General features: G+C 37.6%; 1 protein-coding gene across 1 annotated transcript in view; it reads right to left on the reverse strand.

Moving 5' to 3' along the window:
• Positions 1–26,213, reverse strand: part of LOC108573032 (A disintegrin and metalloproteinase with thrombospondin motifs 20-like) — a 194,543-nt gene that overhangs the window by 23,978 nt on the left and 144,352 nt on the right. The window contains exons 8-9 of the mRNA XM_017935388.1: positions 12,696–12,864; positions 9,295–9,502 (exon numbers count right to left, since the gene is read on the reverse strand). Coding sequence (XP_017790877.1) covers positions 9,295–9,502; positions 12,696–12,864 — 377 coding nt within the window. The remainder of the gene's footprint in view (positions 1–9,294; positions 9,503–12,695; positions 12,865–26,213) is intronic.

Here is a 26,213-nt window from a genome sequence, read left to right on the forward strand (position 1 = left end):
CTCAATAACGGTTTAACGTTTCAATTTCCGATGATTTCACGAAAATGATTCCACATCATTGTAATGTAAATGAAAGACACTTTCATAATTACCGGCACATTTTTAGCTGAAAGTGAGGATGCAGCGAAACATTGATTTTTGGAGTAATATAGTATCAATTGTTGGATGAAATAAAATTTGATAGGAATTTAATTATGTAGTTTCGAGTGTGCTTTTTTTATAATAACTTGGAATCTGTAGTTTCGGTTTTTAAATCGTTGGTATTTGGTTATTTGCCATCTATCAAGTTTCAAATCTGTTTTAGTAAAAACATCTTTATGAATTAATTATTATATCGATGAAAACTTAATAGTAAACGATTCTTACTTTCCTCAGTATGTTCGTTTCCAAATACTTACAGCAAGTTTTTTTCTGCTGCAAGTATAATTTATAAAATGCATCAACCATTTTCTCATTGTTACTTCTATATTATATTCATAATTACAATTTTTTAACACCTTTCGGTGAAAATAGGTAGTAATTACTGATAACTCCAACTACTGCAGTTACAAAATGACGCAAAACCACTTTTAGAAGAGAACTTAGTTTCTAAATTTGTACAAAATGTTTGTAACGAGTGTTTGAGGTTCAAGCACCCCTACCCACAAATATTACACAACAAATACAGTCTCATCTTCCACAGCAGTACTTGCTTCAGTCGTCGGTCGCAATCACTTAAGCGGCCAATCTCGAAAAGCATTAAATTTTACAGCTTTGGTCTTCGTTACGACCGGCTGATAAGATTAAGCGAGCAATGGAACAACACCCAGGAGCCTTATGTCTCTATTCGAGAACGTTCACTATGAGTACTCTAGAGAACATCGATCGGTTATTGACCGAGTTCCAGACTTTATGCTCGATGCGCACTGCACTGACCCTGTCTAGTTATCTCAGGACAAAGGAACGCGACAGTGCTTGATATTCACGCGTTATAAAGTTAATTGAAATATATAGATGTGTTTAGGAAGAGAAACTGTAATCAAGGCTGAGAAATTCTCAAGTGACAAATTACGGTGGAAGTACAGTTGAACGTGACGAGGTATCGTAATTCCTGGTGGGATTGACTTTCCTTCTTCTAACGAAGATCGGTTCCTCAGTAGTATAAGTCTATTGTAGGAACCGACGACGGAAAAATATTGAGGGACCCAACGGGAATCGAACCCGGGACCTTCGGCTTAGCAAGCCGAGGCTTTGCGCGCTACGCCAACCACTCCCTCTCTATTGTCCCTTCAAGGTTTCCTATTTGGGCATGGAGGTCCCGATACTACACTCGGCCATCCTGAACTGACATTCGCCCTCGAATGTCCTCAGTGCAACACAACTCAACACTTTCGGGCACACTCCCCCACACAGTGGCACACAGCCGAAACAACGCATTTTTGGGAGACGTGCAAACCCTCGAGATGTTTTCATCGCACAACTGGCTTCGTGTAGCCGCAGATACCTCCATCCCGGACGAGCCCCCATTTGTAGGAACCGACGACGGAAAAATATCGAGGGACCCAACGGGAATCGAACCCGGGACCCTCGGCTTACCAAGCCGAGGCTTTGCGCGCTACGCCAACCACTCCCTCTCTATTGTCCCTTCAAGGTTTCCTATTTGGGCATGGAGGTCCCGATACTACACTCGGCCATCCTGAACTGACATTCGCCCTCGAATGTCCTCAGTGCAACACAACTCAACACTTTCGGGCACACTCCCCCACACAGTGGCACACAGCCGAAACAACGCATTTTTGGGAGACGTGCAAACCCTCGAGATGTTTTCATCGCACAACTGGCTTCGTGTGGCCGTAGATGCCTCCATCCCGGCTGAGACCCCATTTGTAGGAACCGACGACGGAAAAATATCGAGGGACTCAACGGGAATCGAACTTAGCAAGCCGAGACTTTGCGCGCTTCGCCAACCACTCCCTTCTCTATTCTCCCTTGTCGGTTTCCTATTTTTGGGTATGGAGACCCCGATACTACACTTGTTTAGTCTGATGTAATGGAGAGGAACGTAGTGTTTGGTTTCACTTCTTTCTTAACCCTTTGACAGATTAATGGATTTGTTTAGCTATTAAATTTAAAGGAATAATTCACGAATTTTGCTTATTTAACTTTATGCTTTGAAATATACTGTAGGTAGTGAAGAAGAAATAAGATACTTTTAAAATATACACAATTATTAATATTGAACATAAAAAACTGCACACCTTGAAAATATATTCTGTTGCTTTTAGTATGTTTTCGAATTGCATATTTGTTCAGACTTCCTTTGCGAATGTTAAGTATAATTAAAAATGTGTTTACTATAAGCTTCATACTTAAGGTTTGCAACACAAACTTGATTTATGTCATGGAAACGTCTTTCTGTTATTTCTAAGAAGTGTTTGCGTTTTTATCAGTATTTGTCGGCCTAGTAATTTATGCACTACTTCTTGGTAACGATCGAAGCATCATAAACTTGTGAAAATACACTCGATCTGAAAATATTCTGATTCCTTTCCAACATTCTTTATTACCATGAAAATTTCATATCACTTCTTTATAGAAATACGTAAGTCGATGTTCATCCTTGACTGCATCCAAGATTAACATACCTTGCATCATTAGGTTACAAAATATGGAAACATATGAAGCAAGCTTCTGAAATGAATGCCTGAAGAACGCTGAATATTTATACTAGAAAGCGACAGATTTGAATGAAGAACAGCTCCAAGTCTCTATTGAAAAAGTGGACTTCTCGTGACTCCTTCGTTAATAAAAATACCACAAGATTGATACTAAATCTCTTTTAATATTAATCAGAAACTACTCGTGCACATATTGTACCTAAATGTCCATAAATGTTGGGCAATTGAAGATATTTCCAGTGATTCATAATTTCACATTACACTAATCATGAGAATTTGAATCAAGCTAGATCCTCATTTTTGTTTCATAATCGCAATCTACATATTTTAAACAATATCACTCTATTGTGACATTAAATGGCAAATGTGTATCGATTGTAATGGCTTTAATTTTGAATAAATATGTTAACTTTTGGCGGAGTTATCGATTATTTTTTAATTCAGGCAACGAAATCCGACAGAATTCCAAATTACCTAATATAGTAATTTCACCATTGCAACTTTCCAGTAATAAATTTCACCAAATCGAATTTTCTTCCACACATAGTATTGTACAGAGCCGAGGAAATATTTGAGGGAGCAAAAGAAAGCGGAAATCGAACCCGGGACTCTACACCGCCCTCTCCACAGCAAAGGCGCCCTTTTCACTTCCTTGTTATTATTTGCTCCTTCTGGTGGGCATGGAGTGCAATCATGCAATCATAACTGCTCCCGTTTCGCTGTTTTCGTAAGACGCCCCTTTCTCAATATTTACAATCATCGATAAATGGAGAACGAAGAAACGAGCCCAAGATCTCGATCCACAATACCAACGACGCGGATTTGCAACGATCCGTCGAGGATCAGGACCGGCGCGGCGTTCGACGCGATGTCAAATTAAATTTCATCGATTCGGTAAAAAACAAAAATAGTGAATATGAAAAGGCGATCGACAGGCCGGCGACGGCTGATTGAATCGTCGGATGAATGACGGGCGTGGGCACGTGAAAGTGAGTCCCGGACGCTTCGTGGGATGTTGCCCTCTTCTCCGAGGTGTGGTTCGTCTCGCGTGGGATATGCAACCTACCGGATGGTAATGACCTGGTTGACAATCGCGAGGCTAACCATCAAATTACATGAATCATTCATTTATCGACCAAGTCGATCGAGTTTCCTCCTCCGTGCCGCTTTATCTTCGTCGATGTGCCCCTCGTTAGTACGATATTCATTTTAATTTCGATTGGGTATCTCGACTATGAGGTTCAATGCTTTTGTAGTGTATTTGTGGAAATTAATTTGGGCAATTTTATTCAAGTTTTTAAGAAATAAAGAAAACTTTCCAAAAAAATCAGGAATTCAATTTTTCTTTTTGTAAATTAATTGTTTCAAAATAATTTGTCGTATAGAAGCCACTAATTTTTGCCCCAAGCGAGTAACGATTTATTAGTGGAATATGATCTAACAATAAGCTCGAAATAGCCAGAAATGTCGATTTTTGGTGGCGCATTTAGGATCTGTTTGGACGTTCTTGAGACTTTGACGTTTGGATGAATAAAGTCGAGGATCAATTTGAGAATTTGTTACGTGTAGGCAATCATTTCTTGAAAAATTATCTTTGAAAATAATTTATAAATAAAAAGTACGTACGATATCATCTTTGATACGTAATATCACATTTCAAGCAGATTGTACCATCAAAAGATATTGTCTCCTGTCTTAATAATCTGTCAATTTATTATTAAAGCTAGTTCATTTCGTAATCCACTGTACGTTGCGTATAGTTTTCCATAAATCATATCTTTCACTTGTCAGACAACTTACTTACATCTCTTAAAAAAGTTCCACTCCAATGTAACAGACAATTCATTTTTATTCATAAATTTTTCTCTATTAATAAAATTCTAAAATCGTCGAAAGATTCATACAACGCTTTCTAATGTAACTTGATCAAATTCTTCTGTGTTCACAGGTGTATCCAGCAAATTCTTGAAACGACAATATAAATCAACTTTACGCAAAATTTGTTACTTAATTTTTTTTAGTTTTTTTCGATAGTTTTGGCTAGAAGTTTTCATTTTTTAAACATTATGCGGTGTGGAGTTGCGGAAATCGCGGCCAACTCGCCTAATTTGCATTCAATCAGCTCGATAAAGATGAAAACGGTGTTCGAACGGCGATTTCACGTCGCTGAAAGATCGATGGGTTTCAACTGGCCGTGGGATGATCGATTATATAATAGGTGAGTAGGCCAAAAACTTTAAATAGCGTACCACGGAGCACGTGGGATGTATTCCACAAACTTATATGTTGCTTTCGCGCACTAGCCCGCGCTACACTTTCCTCCCGCGCTGCGAACCGTAGCGCCGCAATAATTTATGCGCGTTGGTCTGGTTTTGCAAGCGGCGCCTAGCGGAGTCGGCGAAATAGACGAAAGAAAGGTGATTCGTTTCGCCGTGGCCTGCAGAATTAGTAGCGTTGGGATCAAGCGTATCGCGAACAAAGTGACAAAGTGGAGAAATGTGCGAAGATTGTGGTGAAATATTTTGACCGATGCACATGAAGTTGTCGATCACGAATAGGTAGAGAGGTTATGATTAAAGGTTAGGTCAGCTTATATCAGCTGTATAACACTACAGTTGTATCTTACCTTTACACGCATACGTGTCGATAACAGGTAACATTTCATTCTGTGCACGTAATAAAGGTGTAAAAGAAAGAAAAAGAAAAGATTATGGTTATGGTGATGGGTATTGCGAAACGATGTCGGTTGAAAAGTATCGTGTTAGAACGCAAATATTGTGCCTATACAAAATTGAGAAAAATGCAAGTTTTACTCGTGTACAAATGATTGTATTGAGTTTAGAAATTGGAAGGGGATGAAATTTTCTAGAAGGAAAGGTTTGCTTTTGTAGCAAAGGGAAACTGATTGTTCTTGTTACTTAATTCGTTAAAATCAGATTGTACCTATTTGTAGCATGATTATTTGAAACATTTCACAGGAAATAAAATGAATCTTTTGTGGTATAGTTTGTATAAATAATTTATTCTTGTTAGGGTTGCAATACTAGTTAGTCATTCTCGTTGAGAAAACATATGGTCTAAAATTATATAGTAAAATTTCCTCAATAATAGAGTCGATGTGAAAAAAGTAAGGAATCAAAAATACTTCTATATTTCAATCCATTTAATAGCTCTACCAATAATCATTACGAACGAACTTTATTGTGAGAAATAATCACATACAAATCAGTCAATAAATAGTATTATACACTTCTATCAAAACGTCCATCAAGCAAAAGAAGTTAAATATTCAAACGGGCCTTTACTATCTACGAAGTTATCAAATGTAATTACATATCTAAAATCACTTACTTTCATGAAAAAAGCTCACTCGAAACTGAAAATCGGAAAAACTCCTATCGTCCGAAACTACGAAAACAACTCCACCAACTTAGCACACACAGAAAGGATCTTTTCGCAAAGGCTTGTGTACCGATGTATTTCCTGAATTATAAAATCTAACGTCTAAACGTAACGAGTCGAATTCCAGGCGTCATCGTAATCGAAACGTCAACGTCGCGTTAGAGGTTAGGTTAGGTAGCATGCGCATGCGCGCGAGGTCGTATCGGCGTGGCGGGATTTATAATCCTCAAGGTGTAACTTGTACTTTCTATTCTTTCGACGATGAATTGTGAGCCGCGAGCGGTGGCTGACTAGCTCTGTTCGCTCTCGAAAATTTATGCCCTCGGAATATACGGCTTCTACATGTCCAGTTATCCCGCCGCATGGAACGCAATCCACCTTCGTCGTCAGATTGTATTCCCCTCAACAAGGGACGTCCATTATGTCAACTGGCCCCGCTAATCTTTCAACGTGCTGAAATTTCGTCCGTAAAACTCGAGTGTACGCCGGTCAGCTAATTAAAGATGACTAATGACCCTCCAGGGGCCACGTGTTGCGAAACGCGCGACTCACACGCGAAAATGAAACTTTCCTAAATAGCAGCTTCGAGATTGCTCCGCGCGAGGTCGCTCCAGGCAGCGGTAATAAATTCGGCGAAACCGATGATTGGTGGGATATTGAAAGCGAAATGGTGGGTTCCTCGTGAGAAAATTAGTAACGTATTATTCAATAAGTGTCGAGGGTGGTTCGTTTACTCGGAATGTCTGTACTCGTGTGTTCTGTATGCTGCATCAATTTTGAATTATGTATGGTGTAATGGAAGTAGTAACAATTGTAAGTGTATTTAATTATGGATTAAGCGTTTGGGGTAAAAATAATTTAAGAGTATCTTATTGATTTCCAAGACCCTGTTGGTTTTTAACGTATAATAGTCTAGATGGAACAGAATTGTAAGTATCTAACCGTGACTGCATGAAAGAAAACTAGTCGTACGTTTTGGTAATTAAAATGATATGTGTGGAACTTTTTATGGAACAAATAAAAGGGTATCTTGATGGATGGAGTACATTGTGTACATTCGTGTAGTTGTTCATACTCTAAACATGAATTTTTTGAAATGTTCAGGTCTGAATTAGTATGCATAACTGTTACCTAAAATATTTTTAACAGTCAGTATTTTCACTAATTACAAGGTTATCAACTTTATACAAAAATACGTCTCAAGTTCGGAGAATGAAGAGTTGTAATGATTAAAGCAGAAGGCACTATTAAAGAATTCACTACTGTAACATTTTTAAACGTAATTTTGCAAATTTTCAAAAGTCAACAATCCAGAATTTATGAAAACAGTTTTAAGAAATCCAAGTCACTAGCTTTATTTTGCACAGCTTGAATTTAATTACATTTGAAATTGATTACTGACCTTTTCCACTTGAAAGTATAGATTGTTACTTTACAAGTCTAAGCTAAATCAATGATACGAGAAAAAGTAGAATGTTTTTTCATTTTGTAATATCCTCCATAGTTGTTAAATCTTTATCGGTACGAACGACAGTCGAAGGGTTGCGTAGATGTTTGATTTTTCGAGTGATAATTGAATTAGCCGCCAGGAATAGTTACCACGGGGGATGACTGATGATCGAAAGCGGCCGCGCTACCTTTTCGACGCCCGAAATTAACTAGGAACGCGGTGGTTACATTTGCATAAATATTTAACGCTCGCGACAGATCCTGCTGGCTTACAAGATCGATCATCCCACGAACACGGCCGTCGCTGTTTCGTGGATCCTCAGCTCTTTTAATCCTGCTTCGTACCCCACGCTCCACTCTTTTTTTGCTTCAACGAAACCGTGCTCGAACAGAGTGATATACCTACACGGGCTGTCGACCTTAGTCCCCCTTTTTTTTCTTATTTTTCATTTCCTCTTATTTTCAAACAAACGTCAGACCTATGCACGGTGATAAATACCAGGCTGTTATACAGAGTGTGTCACAAGACAAACATTTCTACCTCTGTAAAAATATCCAGCTAATTTTGTAAATTTTAGTTTCTTGTTTGTTTTTTTTTTTTAAGTTTAGTTGAGGAAGGCTTTCTTATCCGTGGAATTTTATAGGAAAGAGTTTAGTGCTTTTAATCCTGGAATACTAACATAGAGAATACAGTGCCCTAGATAGTACAGTAAATTCTCCACAAGTGTCAGTCGCAACGAAGCTAAACCGGACACTTGTAGAGTCAGGGACTACGTTTTCGAGACTCGCGCCCGCCTTTGTAGTTTGCCGAACGTAGACAAGGACAGCGAATAAAAGATAAGGATGAAACGTGAGTCGAGGCAACCAAGCGATTTAAATACCAACTTTTTTAATTTTACGTTTTTTTATCCCGAAATTTTGTCACGCCAGACAGTGAACGTGTTAATAAGTAAATGTTGTTCAAATAATGTCGTGTTTGATGTCATTTTCATCAGAAAAATCTCATCAATATGTTAAGAAAAATTTCGGGATAAAAAAACGTAAAATTAAAAAAGTTGATATTTAAATTGCTTGGTTGCCAATAAGTATTAATAAGTAAATTTTGTTCAAATTATACCGTGTTTGATATCATTTTCATCAGAAAAATCTCACCAACATGTTAAAACAAATTTCAGGTGAAAAAAAGGATTTTTCCCATCTATACTGACACTTGTAGAATCCAAACTGACTGACACTTGTAGAGAATTTACTGTATATGCTTTTCTTTTTATATTTTCACTTTGAAAATATCATTAAATTCAATAAATGTGTACTTATTAATTTGTTTTGAACCAGAAATATACAATTTTACAATCTACCAATATTATTTTTACTAAATTGTGCTCCATGTTATCATTAATGTGACAAAAATTAATGGTAGTATTCTAGGATTAATTACAGAAGTTTATAATAATTTTTTCTTTCACGAAGATTCCTTGCAATGTCTATCACTAATTTATATAAACTTTATAGAAATTAAATGGAATCACCTAATAAAAGTGATCATATTCTTAATTTTGTACAATAAGAAATAAATCGAAGATTTTATCCGCTTTTGGACCCATTCTATTAATAAGCATTTTTAATAAAAAATGTCATACCCAGTGGAATTTGAAGAAGCGTAGGATTGCTCTAACTACAATTACTTCGAATCAATCTGTGCTAAATAAAATGTCAAATAATTCCAATACAGTTCACCCTTGTAAGTACAGTGAAGAACAGGAGGAACCTGGAACAAGATTCTTACCGTGCTCATCAGGACCATAATGTAGCTGAACAAATTCTTGCCATGGTACCTCACCATCTCCGCATCGGCCGCCACCATGATCTCGATGAAATATTCACCTCGCGAGGCTCTACCTGATCTCAAGGCCACGGAGGGATCCAATTCCATTTCCGAGTCTTGGTTGTATTCCTCGCTCGGTTCATTTTGTCTCCGTTCTACAAAGAAGTATCTGCAACATTTTAAATGGCCCTCTTTAAGCTTTTGACACGTGAGAACTGGGATATTGTAGCTGCATCGAACACGAGCCGAGTCATTGCAGTTTAGCGTGATTTACTGCGAGCTGCCTAAACGGGTCGTTCGCATTTCTTACATTCAAAAAGGCCCGATGAATACTTGAAAGTAATTATTCCAAAGTGCATGTTGCTTTGTTTAAACAATTTTTGAAAATGAAAAGTAAGTTAAATATCAGGCTGAAGGTAATTTAAGTTATCGTTATCTTTCACGATGGACGGTGTAATAAGATAAAATCACTGACTACCTTATAATTGGAGATTGCTTTTTAACGACGATTTAGTGTCATGGAATTTCTGTTAAGCAGGGAGCAATCTCTGAAGTGTAGAAGTGTATCGATGCTTTTATTACGCTTGCGGAAAGAAAGATTTCAAACTTTTGAGGTGGGTGAGGAACGTCGTTACACTGTTTTCACCTCAATTTATTAAAGTATAAGTGTATGGTCGGCGTACAATTGGTCCAGAAAATACAATCGTTTACTTTGTTAATTGTCCCGGCGGCAGCGGTTCGTCGCGATGGTCGGTAAAGGAAAAACTGTCTCGAGGTGTAGGCGTACTGGGTTTTTATATTGTTAGGACAGGGAGACAGGAGTAGCGATAGATAAAGATAGAAGCGGAAAATTCGTAGAAAGCGGGGCCGTTCATCCTCGTGCGAATCTGAATGCCACATGTGCGCTTCTTAGGCTACTCGAGGACGAAGGCAAGTCTTAACCCGGGGAGAGACAAAAGGACGGAAACTAAAATCTGAAGCAGTTGGAAAAGAGTTCGCGTGGAAGAATAGAACGACGTTCGGTAAGGGTTTGTTGACGACGACGTACCCGCCACACTTTCAAATTAAATTTAGCTTGGTGTTTTAAGTGATTAAATGAAAGGCTGTAAACGTTCTGACGCATTCGAAAAATTTTCATAATTTTCTTTCAAACAATACATTCTAACATTACCATAATCAACAAGTCTTGCCCCTTCCGTCGTTTTCTAATTGTTCAATACTTCGCACTTTTATCAATTTTAACAATTCAACATATTCAATAAACCTTTAACAGAGACATAAACTTAACCTTTAACAATACGGATTTGATTTTAAATCAAGACGAGGTCATGCCGCCATGTTCTTCGTACTATTCCATACCTTATACTTCTCGAGAAAGTCGAGAAAGTTCGTTTGAAGAAAAAGCAAGCAATTTTTTTCTCGTTAGTCCAACTGATGAACAAAGTATTGCCCACCAAAAAGTCCGCGAGACCACATGATGTATGATTTCTCTTCGTGACGCAAACAGGCAAGGATTAATGCGATAATCAGTCTCTGCTTGCGTTGAAAGTACTCATTTAGTAACTGTTCCTTGATGATAACTTACTGTCATATCAGATGCTTCATTCAAACGTATCCTTAATTGACTATTTGTTAGCTCGGTCGGTTGTTACGCGTGAAATGTGCTTTCTGAGATATTGAAATACTTCATACGTTCTAATTTGTTTGTTATTGTCTAGAACGATCTATCAATGTACAGTGGATACGAGAAATGTTTGCACGTTATCCATGATCTTCGATGGAACGTCCCTTCTGTCAACTTCTTCGTTCTATTTTCTCAATATTATACCGTTTAGTATCATGATACTACATACGGTGACTTACTAATATTCGGACACTCTTTAGAACAGTATAACTTTTTCTAAAATTGGACTTAACGACTTGAGTTTTTTTGAGAAGTTAGAAGGATTAGTATACTAGATGACGCGTATAAAATTTCTTGAAAAAATTGTAAGGGTCACATTCGACAACTTTTTTATCCGAGCCCGTAATGAAAATTTAAAAAATACGTTTTGCCAGATTTATGCCAATTATACGCATGCTGAAAATTTCATCGAAATCGGTTAATGTTACTACGGGCTACAAATCGTTGAAGATTGTGAAAATCGCACTATTTCACGACGTTCGGCCTGTAATTGCAATAAATCTGAAGATTCCTACATCTTTCGATGCCTGTCGCTTGTTTCTCCATCTACCGATTTCGATGAAATTTTCAGCATGCGTGTAATTGACATAAATCTGACAAAACGTATGTTTTAAATTTTCGTTAGAAGCTCGGGTGAAAGAGTTGTAAACAGTGACCTTTACAAATTGCAATATTTTCTATCATCAGCACACTAATCCTTCTAACTTCTCAAAAAAACTCAAGTCGTTTGATCCAATTTAGAAAAAGTTATACTGTTCTAGAGAGTGTCCGAATATAAGTAAGAGTCACTGTAGGTTATATTGTATATGAGCATATTTGCATATTTATAAAAGACGTAAGGGTTTATTATACGTAATGTAAAACAAATATTTAAGATATAACAGTAAAATATTTTTCATATCACTTTAAAATAAACAAATATAAAAATTGAAAATGTTTTATCACTACATATTTTACGCGAAGTAAAAGAAACAGTTAGCGACATAAGTTACTGACATTTTGTACATTTATTTTCTAATTTTCATTCTTCCAATAGTTTCCCCAAAAGGGCGGTGGTCCTATATTTCATTATTGTATCGATAAATCTTGCTTATGAACACGGTTGGTTCCTTACAGTACGCACACCATGAAACAATTACCATCGTCAATTACGGGAACTTTGCTACACTGTGAAAATGTAAATTTATGCACTTACTATGTTATATAAACACTGTTGCAATTTTTGCGTCGTATTATACGAATCTCACCCTCAATTTTTCTACCAAACGTTACATATCACACCCCCAAAAAAAAGTTTGTAAACAGAATATCCAGCTAAAATTTCAAATTTCAGTACTTACTAATTTTACTATCAAAGAATAATACGAGATTTATTACCCAAATGAAGCGGGAAGAAAGTTTGTTTTATTAAAGTCACGCGTCGTTACTAATTTTTGCACGAAATTTCAAGTTTTATAAATACTAAAGAAAAGTCTGTTTATTTATCAAATTATTCTAATAAAAATTCTGTTTTCTCACAGTCATCCATCGCTATCAAGTGTTCGTAAGACAGCCTTCCATTTATCTCTCCCACGTGTTGCATCAAATCAAGTTTAAATCCCACAGAATGTTAAAGCTTCAAAGGCTTACCAGCTAACGACCAATCAAAGAAACAACTTAAAAAGAAATGCTTTATCACCTATCGTATCTGTTGTCGTTTCGTACAAACTGTTGACGCTTCTCGTTCTGTTTCATGTACTGCTCGTAGTCTTCGTCTGGCGCTTTTTTTTCAGTTAAAGACCTGCGCTCGCGGTGTCGACTGTCGGTGTAAATTTCATTGCTGGATATGGGTGTTGGCGTCTTGTCATCTGTGAAAAAAAATATAACATCGTTTAGTCAGTATCGTTCCGTGTAAAATATGAAAGCATTTATTTGCACTACGGGGTGCATTTAAAGGACGTTCTTTTTTTTTTACTGATTTACGTAAAGGAGGTTTTTATTTTGAAAGACACAAAATGTATCGAAGAATATTCTTGTTTCGTAATTTATATTCCAAAGTATACGTATGTATAGGTATACGTAACAGAATTCACTTGGAGACAGGTAAAAAATGAGCCATGTTTGTGATTTATTTGAGGAAAGTACGATTTTAAAATTTTCAAAAAGCTTCGAGTTAAAACAACAGCTGTAGCTACAGTGATTTTTATTTTTAAAGAAGTAATTGTAAATATTTATTTAATACAAGTAGAGAGAAAGTACATGTACACCTACTATTTGCAAGTTACAATTTTTGTCCTAAAATTGCAAAATTTCATTGTTTAAATTCATATTGAAAAGGAATGTTTCACGAAGATGGTAATTACTCAATGGATACTATCGCAGAAGACTCAAATATCGAGTGCTTGTAATGAAGTCATCTACGTAAACGGATGTGCAGCTCAATCTCTTTGAAAAGTGATTTCCGTCGTCTCGTGGACGTGAACTATTAATCATTTTCAAGATGGAGAAATGTGCGTTCAGAGTGATTGAGCTAATCCACAACGAGCTAAGTCTTCTCTCCTTAAAGGTGGACGAGATACGTAAGAGAATGCGTTCTTAATGCATACATTGTAATACGCTACCCTTTTATTTTTCTAAATCTTATTGTTTAACCAACAGGGGTTTATGGCACGGATTCCAAGCGACGTTACTTTTGAGAAGTTTTTTGATAACAACAGCCTATTCAAGTCAGAGGGCAAATCCGGCTTATTACCTGATGGCCGCGGAAATTCTTCACTTCTGCGGGCCACATGGTAAGCCGGTACTTGCCTCTGCGCGCTCAGTAGCGGTAAACATGCCATAAACCCGTAAAGTCGACGTTTCGGCAAGATCGCCACTCGGGGCTGACACCCCCGTTTGGGACCGTCTCCCCCACTCTCTGCCTACGCCCTACTCCGCGGACTATGGGGGAGTGCACGAGGGCCTAGGAGGGCGGCTCTAGGGGGTGAAAGGCCCATGATTTGCCAACAAGGTAAACTCCCCATTTTGGCGAATAGAGACATATACAGCCAGTTCACGACATTTGGGCAGATTCTAAGATACATAGAAACAATCGACGCCACTTTGATCGCTCTAACACGCGATACTCGACATTCTTGATACACCAGTGCGGTCCAGTCCGCAATTGCGCTTGAAATTTTTTATTTTTAGTGAAATTTTATTGTGGGTATTATTAGTGACATTTTTTGGTATTCAAAATATTTATTTTTAAGGAAAATTTCTGAGGTTTCAAAGGGTTGAATACAGTATTTGACAATACTTTGGTTGATTTTGATTCCTGTGTGAAGATTTTAAGTGATTATTACTTTGGGATGTTTCTTTGTTGGTGAAATTTTTTCTCTCGAAACACTCATTCTCAAGTGTAAGTTAAAGTTAAATTTTTGAGGTTTCAAAGGGTTGAAGCTTCGATTTAGTGGAATAGAATATTTGACAATACTTTGGTTCACTTCGATTACTATGTGAAGATTTTATGTCAGAGTTTCAAGAATATCGGTGATTATCGTTTCGAGATGTTCCTTTGTGAAATTTTTCTCTCTCGAAACATTCATTCCCAAGTGTAACTTAAAAAAAATTTCTCAGCTTTGAAAGGGTTGAAGCTTGGAATATTTATATTTCACAAAATTCACCTTTCAATTCTAATGGAATATAACACTTTCACCGACTCTTTTACCCACCACAATATTTATCTTATTTTTATAAAAATACCTTTAGCTATTCTGCAGATCATACCAAATTCTTCAGTGTATTTTTGCAAAATAATCAAAAGTATCACACTCTGTTCCTTTCCACTAAAATTTCTCAGTGCACATCTCACGAAGTTGGAACTATCGCCCAAGAAAATAGAAATCTCGCGAAAATTTGTTCACCTTCCAGCGGTTAGAATGAAAATAGCAAGTTGAATACGGCGCACGTGGAAGATTACCAGCAGTGAAATGTTCCGTCAACGTGGTTCAAGAAGCGAGACGAAATTTTCAAAGTTGCTGAAACGATCTTCACGACTTGAGAATCTCACGTAACGAGAGAACGTTTTCCTTCTTTTGTTCCCAAACCGAACGAGGGAGGGAGAATCGGTATGGGGTCACGTGTCGAGTCGAATGAATGGAATCTTGGTCTGTGGTTATCACGTAATATCACGACGATTTTATTACATCCGTCTCATTCCTGGCTCGAGCAGCTTCTGTTTCATTCCGCACGATTCTTTCCTTCGAGGATTTAACGACTGAAACGTCTAACAGAGTGCCGTTTCAGAGTCCAGTAACAACGATCTCGTTCACGGTTTCTGTTGACCTTCGAACGAGAAGAAACTCTGCCAGCCGCCTCGTATTTCTCCATATTGAAGGTTTCCCAAGAGAACCATTCATTATAGTTAGCATTATTTCGCATTCCTTCTTGTTGCTGCGTTATGACTTTCATTTTGTTGGTTTGTAGTTGACTGTTGCGGGGATTGGCGAGTTTGTGGTTGATGAAGATTTGGGAGGGATTTGTGAAATTAAGGAAATGGATATTGTTTAACCAACAGGGGTTTATGGCACGGATTCCAAGCGACGTTACTTTTGAGAAGTTTTTCTACAAGTTTTTTGATAACAATAGCCTATTCAAGCCAGAGGGCAAATCCGGCTTATTACCTGATGGCCGCGGAACTTCTCCACTTCTGCGGGCCACATGGTAAGCCGGTACTTGCCTCTGCGCGCTCAGTAACGGTAAACATGCCATAAACCCGTAAAGTCGACGTTTCGGCAAGATCGCCACTCGGGGCTGACACCCCCGTTTTGGGACCGTCTCTCCCTCTCTGCCTACGCCCTGCTCTGCGGACCACGGGGGAGTGCACGAGGGCCTAGGAGAGCGGCTCCATGATTTGCCAACAAGGTAAACTCCCCATTTTGGCGAAAGTAGATATATACAGCCAGTTCACGACATTCGGGCAGATTCTAATATACTTAGAAACAATCGACACCACTTTGAGCGCTCTAACACGCGATACTCGACATTCTTGATACACCAGTGCGGTCCAGTCCGCAATAATCGACATCACAAATAAAGCGCGATCACCATCGCGACAATAAGTAGTTGGCACATACACGTGTAATAATTACCAACGCCAACCCGACCTTCCAACCATCAAGAAGCGCGGGAAGCTGCGTTAACACGTATTATTAAACTGTTATTGTGATTATACTGCAAAGTAGCCTCCTTTGAAAGAAAGGAAGAATAGAGAGAGAATCTACATTGTGATAATTTGCCTTTGAAATGTCCGAATTCACCAAATACAAATTTTGAAATGTTGGGGATTTGGAAGATCTCGAGGATCTTTAACAACTTTGAAAACCTCAAGGGTTCTTGGAGGTTTCAGAAATTTTAGAATCCCTCTAAAATTTAAAAATTTCTGAAAATTTCAAGATTTAACAGTATCATAAAAGCTTCAAACAATATTTAAGGGTTCCAAAAATCTCTGATACTTGATCTTCCACCTTCGAAGTAGAATATTTAAAAACTATCTATATTTCCATTTCTTTTTCTCAGTACTGACAATGAATATTTTCTTTTCACACTTTTCTCACCCGATTGACTCACATTTGAATCAATGATTTTGCCTGTCCAAGCACTGTATAAGTTTTAGTACCGGTTCCAACAAACTTCGTATTTGTTGTTTCTTTAAACGCTCAGAACTAAAATTATCCGATCAAATTATAGTCGATTCATTTCTGAACGAATTAACAAAAAATTCGCTCGAGTAGTTTTCGAGAAAAATGTATAGGACAGCGCTTTACAGATTATACATAACGCTAAACCCATGATAATCACTAATCTTTCTTGTAATTATTACTGCAATTGTTTTTGTATGTAGGTGTACATATTTTTTAAGAAAACGTTGTATGGAAGTACTGTAAGTAATAAGATTCAGACGAAGGAGAAAAGAAGTAAAAGTGTTGATACCATTATAATACACTAGATCATTTTGAACTGTACCCTCGTCTTTAACCTAATTACACGCATTACTTCACCACTGTAAAACAATCGTGTTAGTATTTTCTACGAATCGAAACTTTAACGCTACGTTTAATCGTGAAGGTTGATGAAAATAAAGAAAAATAGCACACAAAAATGTCCTTGTTCCACGGTGCATAGGGAGCTGATTGGATTAATCTCAAACAAAAGCACAACTGTTCCCGGCACAGCTGCGACTATCGGCGAGGAATCGTGGCAATGGTTATATGCATCTAATTGAATGTGCAGTTGACACTTTGAGAGAAATCGATACATTCTGACGGCTTTACGTTTCATGATTCATCTTGATGTCCTTCGCACCCCTCATGCATAAATATAATAGGTATCTGATCGACGAGTGTGATCTTCGATTTTCCTCTCGACACGATTTAAGAGCATTTGTATTATACATATTTTGATTGTGGATATTTCGAATATTAATTGAAATTGTAGAATTCAAAAATATTAGGTTGTCCGGAAATAAATTGCGGTTTCTGTACATGAGATTTAAAGACACATAGTTTTGCAATTTATTTAATCGAAATAATTTCCATTAGATTCTAAACACTTTTTCCAACGTTTTGCAAGAGTTCCTATTCCATTACAATAAAAATCAGGTGTTCTAGAATTAATAAATTCCACGAAGGTATATACAGCATCCTCTTTATCGCGGAAGATTTTTCTCGCAAAAAGTTATCGAAATGTTTAAGAAAATGGTAATCTGTAGGGGATAAGTCGGGGGAATAAGGAGGGTGTTTTAATGTTTCATAACCCAATTCGTGTATCTTCCGAATCGTGAATTGTGATACGTGCGAGCGAGCGTTATCGTGTAGGAGTATTGGCCCCTTACGATTTACCAAAATTGGTTGTTCAACAAATAACATTTTATGCATTACAATCATTAGTTGCGCTTTCGCCGAATACGTGATTGATATTGCGGCCGGTTTCCGCGGCTCTAGGTCCTAATTTAAATTCATATAACAATATGGTACGAATTTGTTTCTTGTCCGTTGTTACGTTTTTAAGTTATACTCAGAACAAATGACGGTAAGAAAAAAAGTGTATCGCTTATATGATAGAGCGACGTCTACGCGTTCAAATGGTATATTACTTGATAAACATAAATTTAAAATATATAGTAATATAAAAGCCCTAAATATGACATAACAGAAAACCGTAATTTATTTCCGGACAACCTAATAACTAGAATTTCAAGTTGATTTTAGAATTTTGTTGAGGTAAATATTCAATAAAATACTACTGTAGAAGGCATAATAGAGAATTTGTAATTGGTTGTATAGCAATTTTCGAAATTTGTATCGATAATAGGGATTGTTATAATTAGTCATATTTCTGCTACATAAATTTACAAATTTCATTGCATATAGGCAGAATACTAAATATCGAATCTGTCGAGTAATAAATATACCTACGTACGTTCATTTTTTAACTGAAATTTAGCTTATTTATTTTTAAATACCAGTTCACGTATCTCGCGACTATTAAATGTTTATCAACCTTCTAATAGCGAGACCATAATGTTTTCCAATTGGGTAAATGTAATTTTTGGCCATTCGAGTAAATGGCTTAATAACTTAACTGATAAAAAAGAAAAGGGTGAACCAATTCTATGTTTCAAATGAAATTTAACGAAATACAATATTTATAAAGGAATTGAAAATAAATTTTGGTGGAAATATGTTTTTCTATTTCACTTCTTGCCCAAAAAATGTTGTACGTAATACCAATGTCAGTATTAGAAGCTTAAAATGGACTAGAATTTTATGTTCAATTTAAAATTTTAATTCAACTTTCGTCATTTGTTTGTTCTCTATAAAATCGAAAGAGAGAGAATTGTATGATCACCGGTTGTTACGTACGCGTCAGTAAATCACGGCTGAACGGTTGTTTAATGATTTCGTTAAATCAATTAGTCTGCATCGATTAAGCATTCATCTGATCGTATGTGTGCACACCTCATGGTCCCGCGTGTTGAGATTGCGGTATTGATAAGCAGCAATGTCTGCTTCTCGTAACCATGAAATTGAAACCGTTCGAATAAACGGACCTCCACTGTGTCGCAGTATTTAAATTAACGGAATTCTAATAAGCAATTCAGATTTTAGATTTTCGATAACGGAGAATGAGTACAGTGATGAGTATTTTGCAAAGTTACAGTTGCAGAAAAATCGTTGTAACGACTGACGTTTATAAACGAATCTTATTCTGTATTACGAATTTTTTCATATCTAATAGTGGATAGAAAAGTACAGTAAAAATAAGAAAAAAGGTGTAAGAGTTAAAAATTTGAATTAATTTATTTGGCATTAACTTTTCTCAGACTGGGAAATTCACTAAATTTCAATTTTATGTTCATTCCAAAGTTAGCTATTTCCTATAAGTACCTACAATAAAATAAAAGTTGAAAGCTTTGCTGCAAGAAGGGAGGAGCTTCAAATGTATATATGTACATATTAACTTTTGACAATCAATTACAACAGTGTTGACAAAATATTTTTAGACTTCTGTTTAAAGAATTTTACCCACTTAAGTTTACATATTAACACAGCATTTAGCACCATTACTAAGTAAAAGTATTTCTATGGTAGGGTGAATTTTCAAAATTTGACGCTGTCTCCTTTTCGCAGCAAAGTCTTCAAATATTCAAATCTCCACTTGAGATTACAAAATCCCTTAATACCAAAAAGAAATAACAAATATCGCATAATATACTGTAGTATCGGGGCCTCCATACTCAAATAGGAAACCTCGAAGGGAAAATAGAGAGGGAGTGGTTAGCGTAGCGCGCAAAGCCTCGGCTTGGTAAGCCGAAGGTCCCAGGTTCGATTCCCGTTGGGGTCCTTCGATATTTTTCCGTCGTCGGTTCCTACAAATGGGGGCCCGTCCGGGATGCAGGCATCTACACGGTACACGAAGTCAGGAGATGTGCGATGAAAACATGTCGAGGGTTGCACGTCTCCCAAAAATGCGTTGTTTCGGCTGTGTGCCACTGTGTGAGGGAGTGTGCCCGAAAGGGTTGAGTTTGTTGAGTTGTGTTGCATTGAGGACATTCGAGGGTGAATAGCCGAGTGTAGTATCGGCGCCTCCATACCCAAAAAATAGGAAACCGGCACGGGAGAATAGAGAGGGAGTGGTTGGTGTAGCGCGCAAAGCCTCGGCTTGGTAAGCCGAAGGTCCCGGGTTTGATTCCCGTTGGGGTCCTTCGATATTTTTCCGTCATCGGTTCCTACAAATGGGGGCCCGTCCGGGATGCAGGCATCTACACGGCTACACGAAGTCAGGGAGACGTGCGATGAAAACATGTCGAGGGTTGCACGTCTCCCAAAAATGCGTTGTTTCGGCTGTGTGCCACTGTGTGCCCCAAAGTGTTGAGTTGTGTTGCACTGAGGACATTCGGGGGCGAATGTCAGTTCAGGATGGCCGAGTGTAGTATCGGGGCCTCCATGCCCAAATAGGAAACCTCGAAGGGACAATACAGAGGGAGCGGCTGGCGTAGCGCGCAAAGCCTCGGCTTGGTAAGCCGAAGGTCCCGGGTTCGATTCCCGTTGGGTCCCTCTCAATATTTTTCCCTAGGTTCCTACAATACCATAAAATATCACCGAATGAATTGAAAGAAACAAACCCAAAGAATTACACTGTGGAACACGTCACTCTTAAATTTATGACAATGCGATAAAAAAGAACTCATTACACTAAGCGCAAAACCGATTATCTCTTTAACAAAAACACCTTTTCTAGAACAAATAAATCGAAAGTATAATTCACTAACGACGTAATGGCGCGTCCTCCAAACGAGCAACGAGAAAATCACGATGGTGAATGATATCTCCATTGAAAAATCAGCTCGACAAATATCGCGGTCCGTGTTTCGACGACGGACATCAGTTTTAATCGTCAGAAAAAAACCACTCTGCACCCCTGCCACGTTGCGGTAGGTCCATGACGGAATGTACTTTCATGCAATCGTAATAACAGCTTTATTGCTCGCTGTAATTACCATTATTATGCTTGGCGAGATTACTGGTATACATTGTTCCGCGTGGCCATCGTTTCGAGCAACCTCCAAGGGAAATATCCTCTTATTCCTGCGATTTCTGTTTTATTCGTGGGGCAGTATCTGACTCGAGTAATTAGAGTGTCATTAGCCGAGTATCGCGGATCATTACTCGTGTTCCCTTTTACAGACGCGAGGACACGGTCTGATCGGTTAACGTATTGATACTTCATTGTCTTAAAAATATGATACAATTTAGCCCAAGTCGAAATTCCAATTACAAAGTATTCTAGTTTGTTAAAAACGAAAGTGGCGCGCAACCTTATACATTCCTTTTTTCTCGAAACCGCTTTATTACGCTGTGACTTGAGTAAAACTGAATCCATTTTTATGAAATTTTGCACACATGTTCTACAGTGAAATATCTTTTAAGGAAGTGATGTTACGAAAAAAATGTTTTAACAAAAGTTGTTTGGTATGGAGGGGGACGTTATGTGGTGTAAATACATTTTTTGTACCGGGTATGGTGGGGGAGGTTTCAGAGTCAGTTTAATTTTTTTTAATGGAATGCTGTATATTTTTATACATAATACGATAGTGTACGTTAAGACACAGAAATATTTCACTGTACTGAGATAAAATAGACACTCTGTATATCGTTTGATTTAGGATTCTTTCGATATTTTAACATTTACTTAAATTATAGATAAGTAGCTAAATACGTTTCCACGTAAAATGTGAAGTTTCTTTTTTTAAATACTGTCATTTCGCTATTTTTCAATAGAAAATTTAGTTTTCTGTAACATTTCATCAGGCAAATTTAGTTTCAGGGACCTGTTCATCATGTATGTATTGGGTTGAGCAGAAAGTTCGTGCTGATTTTTGATAGATAGTGTTTGGATGCGTTAGAACAAATAAAACTCGATGAAAACATAAAGTTCGCTTGTCGTGTATGTTAAAAGATAATTTTTTCACGTGGCCTTTGGAAGTCTATTCGATACAATTACTAGTTTTTTCTCGGATTTATAATAATTGGAAGATGGAAGAAAATAGAGTAGATTTCCGACACTTAATGTGTTTCTTTTGGTAACAAGGAAAAAATACTTTTATAAAAAAAATTCTCAAAGAAGCAGTACTTTTCTCTGTAATAGGATATGTTATGTTATCAGTTCCGTTTCTCTGAAACAGTCATTTCCATATAAGTGTTAACCCTTTCTATTGAAACACCTTGTACCTTATCTACATGGTAGAATTTTTGAAGTAGAACATTCGTTGTCTGTCAATCACGTTAGATACACTTTTGGACCCTTTTTTATGATTCATACCGTCGGATGTTAGAGATCTATGATGTTTAGAGTGAGTATACAAGGAAAGATTGTATATAGTAATACTGTCGAGTGATTCTTTGTGGATGAAGAGACTATTATGTTAAGTGAAGAGGTCAAGCCTATTCGGAAAAATTGATGCACTTCTAATTTTCTGAGTGCAAAAGGATTGCCAACAGTTCTGGATTGCGAAGGAATGGATATTTAATCTCAGAGAACACTTATGGGCCGAAATTTGGGAAAACTTAAAAATTATGAAATCTAAACCCAAAGAGATGTTAAAAAATAAAATAATGAAAATATGGAAAATAATGTAGCAGCCAAATATTAATGTATATTAATACAAAAATAATTCATGCCTCTATCAAGTTTATATGCACTGTTCCATTTTTTTTTCTAGCTTTTTTCACATAGGTACATTTCCAAGATTATCATCTTACTATAGTTACAATAGTATGTATTTCGAAATATTAAGTCTAAACTGTGTGTACTCTTAACACTTTAGATTGCAAGCGCTCGAATACTTTCGTGATCGCATGGTTTTATAACATTTTTTCATTATTTTATGAAAATAAAAACCATTGATTTTTTTAATTCATCAAAATAATCTAACGAGTGTATTTTGTCGTCAAAGAGTCTCCAGTTGTTCGTCATCATTGTCAACGCATTCTTAGAATTTTCTTCGGAAAATACAAATTCTCCATATACATAAGTGTTAACATTTTTCTGAAGCACTTCGTACAACAACAATACGAAGCTTTACATACGTATGCACGAAAAGCCAAGCTTTGAGCATGTTTCAACTATTTAGATAGCCTGCTTTCAACTCTCATTTCTATGTCAGGAGTCGTGTTTCTTGCGATCTGACAGTGTTCCGGCACATCGGGCCTCTTAACGGCCGCCATTAGGGCGCGGCTTTTGTCATTCTAATTTCAAACGCGCATTCCTTGGCTGATACTCACTACCTTTTCGTTGGCATCGGTTACTGCAGATACGCAGGGCGTGCCCTGAAAGTCTGTGACAGAGATAATGCGATTGTTTCTACTCGAGGAGAAAGCATCGAAGATCGTGGGACACGTGAATAAGGAATTTGGGTAAAATTGAAGGCTTGAAAGAATCGCTTTCTAAAAGCATTATCAAGTCTTTGGTATTTATTATTACGGAGATTATTAGAAAATTTTCAAATCTGCTAATTGTCAAATTTCTATAAGTGATACGTATAAGGGACAATGTTGACAATTTAAAACATTCAAAATGAATAAGACTCCAATTCCGAATTTGAAATATTTCAAAAATCCTCCCAAAACTTTCTAAACACGTTTAAATCCTCGAATTTTGTAAAAATTCCGATCCAACCCAAACTCTTCAACACGAGTAAAATAAAACCCATATCTGGACCATGAGAAAGAGAGAACGAAACCAACGAGAAGTTCTACGAAAACGTGTTCCAACCAAGACTATCTGTGGATTTCGCGACGCGACGCCTACGCGTCGAGCGGCATTACGGCGTCCAGAGAGAACGGAAGGCGCCTCTTGTGCGAGATAATGGAAGTCGCGGGTGCGTAAAGCCTATTTGTCGTCCGTTTCTCCCTTCGCGAATCGAGATCGAGGCTCGACGAGCTGGCGTGCGCAAAGCCTTTATCCGCGTTATTGTCACGCCGAGCCTCTCTAACGTTAGTCAGCCGGCCAACATTCGCGTAAACTGGGAAATAAATCGCGCAGCCGACGTAATCGTGATCGTCCACGGTATTCTGGTTCGAGGAACCGCCAGAAGGATTTAATTGACGCTGGAATTCCACCTCTAGATCGTAGCGTCTAGGTGGAAAAGTTTCGTTGGAAAGTGAGCAGGAAACGTGTAGGTAGTATGTAGATCGACTAATATGTATAACATAAGGAAGAGCTTTTCCAAATCTCCAAATTGTAAAATCGTGAATTTTCTATTTCGATGGTTTTTTCAATTCTTCGAATTCTCAAAGTTTCCAAATTTCAAACTCTTGACAATTTACAATATGTACATACTTCAAGATGATCCAAAATTTCCGCAATTTCTAACATTTCTATAGAACTTTCAACGAAAGAGAAGCACGCAACGCGAGAACATGCGAATGAATCTATAAGTCACCGTCTATTGGGAACGTCCTAAGAGAATTATTCGTTCAAGGCGCGCACGGCAAGTGGCTTCGACGATGAAATCGCGGCGCCGTGCGAACAACGCCTAAGGATTTTTCGACGAATGATGTACGATCCGTGACGAAAGTGTTGGCCCTTTTTCTCGTTCTTTGGGCAAGAAACCACGAGATACCACTCTCACGATCATTCACTCTGACGTTCCACGCTATGTCTTCGCCCTTCGTTTAATTAATCATCCGTCCCTTTACACGTGTTAACACGTACTACGGAGAGGGGTAGTCGTTTGAAAGTAAGAGTTCCGCGTCGAAATTTTTTCTCGTGTCATAACTCATTCTGCTCTTTCTTGCTTCTTCCTCGAGCCACTCTTCCCTGTTTCCTCACTTGTACGATGTACATACCTACGATCCACGAACGATCGCTCGTAATCGATGTGCGGATAGACTTGTCAAAGCTATACGTTTCTGTATCTAACACTGAGATTCAGTGGAAAGATGAGTTCACTTTTGTTAAATACTTATCGATGCAATATTCAAATCTAGACATTTTTAACTCTTCATTTTACCGAACTGAAATTTTTCATCGCCCTTTTAAAGTAATGTAGATTATTTATTTCGGAGACTTGAAGATTTTAGCTAAAACACTGATTTCTGATACGAAGTAATTCAATAATTATAAGTATCGGAAAAGAACACGAACTCGAAATTAAATTCTTTAACGAATTTTTATGGAAATATGAATGGAAACAGGACAAGCGTAACAAAATTCTTCAAGCTATATCGGATTTTCAATTTGATGTTACACGCAGAAAATTTCCGTTAACCGAAGCCAAATGAATTTATTATTAGGTATTTGTACAAGTTAAGAAATGAAATTTCGAAGCCTAAGGTTCCTTTCGATTTGTTACTTCCCGAAATGTTAAAAGTTAAAAACAGATCGTGGAATTCCATAGCAAGGATGAGGCTTCATACGGGTGCGGTGATTTATTCGTAGATCTGAACCAATCGCCATAAGGGTTCCGCCTCGTATAAACCTGCCTGCATGTGAAATTTATTAAGCATGCACGCTCGTCCGGTTTCTACCATTCGATGCTACAATACAGAACGTATTCGAAACGACTTCTGTCACGAGTGATTCCAACGAGCCGCGTGAAATTATACGAGCACTAGCCATCCACCATCCTCTAGGATATTTCACGTTCCTCTTCTTATAATAGAATCGAGATGGTTCAAAGCATACAACTGGAACAGGTGGTGCACCGAGCATCTCGATAAACCTCTCTTAACATTCGCGGTTATGGTAAAGAAGAACGAGAATAGGGAAACAAGAGAATTAAAAAAACGTAGAAATCATATGTAAATGAAGGTTGAAACTAATAAAATGTATTGTAATGGAAGAGGAATACATAATACAGTAATGTCTCCACAAGTGTCAGTCCGCAAGGAACCTAAACCTGACACTTGTAGAGTCAGGGACTACGTTTTCGAGCCTGGCGCCCGCCTTTGTAGTTTGCCGAACGTAGGACAAGGACAGCGAATAAAAGATAAGGATGAAACGTGAGTCGAGGCAACCAAGCGATTTAAATACTAACCTTTTTAATTTTACTTTTTTTTTTCCCGAAATTTCTCTTAACATATTGATGAGATTTTTCTATGAAAATGACATAAAACACGACATAATTTGAACAACATTTACTTATTAACACGTTCACTGTCACGCCAGATAT

The sequence above is a fragment of the Habropoda laboriosa genome, unplaced genomic scaffold (genome assembly GCF_001263275.1).
Source record: "Habropoda laboriosa isolate 0110345459 unplaced genomic scaffold, ASM126327v1 scaffold89, whole genome shotgun sequence".
NCBI classification, from domain to species: Eukaryota; Metazoa; Arthropoda; class Insecta; order Hymenoptera; family Apidae; genus Habropoda; species Habropoda laboriosa.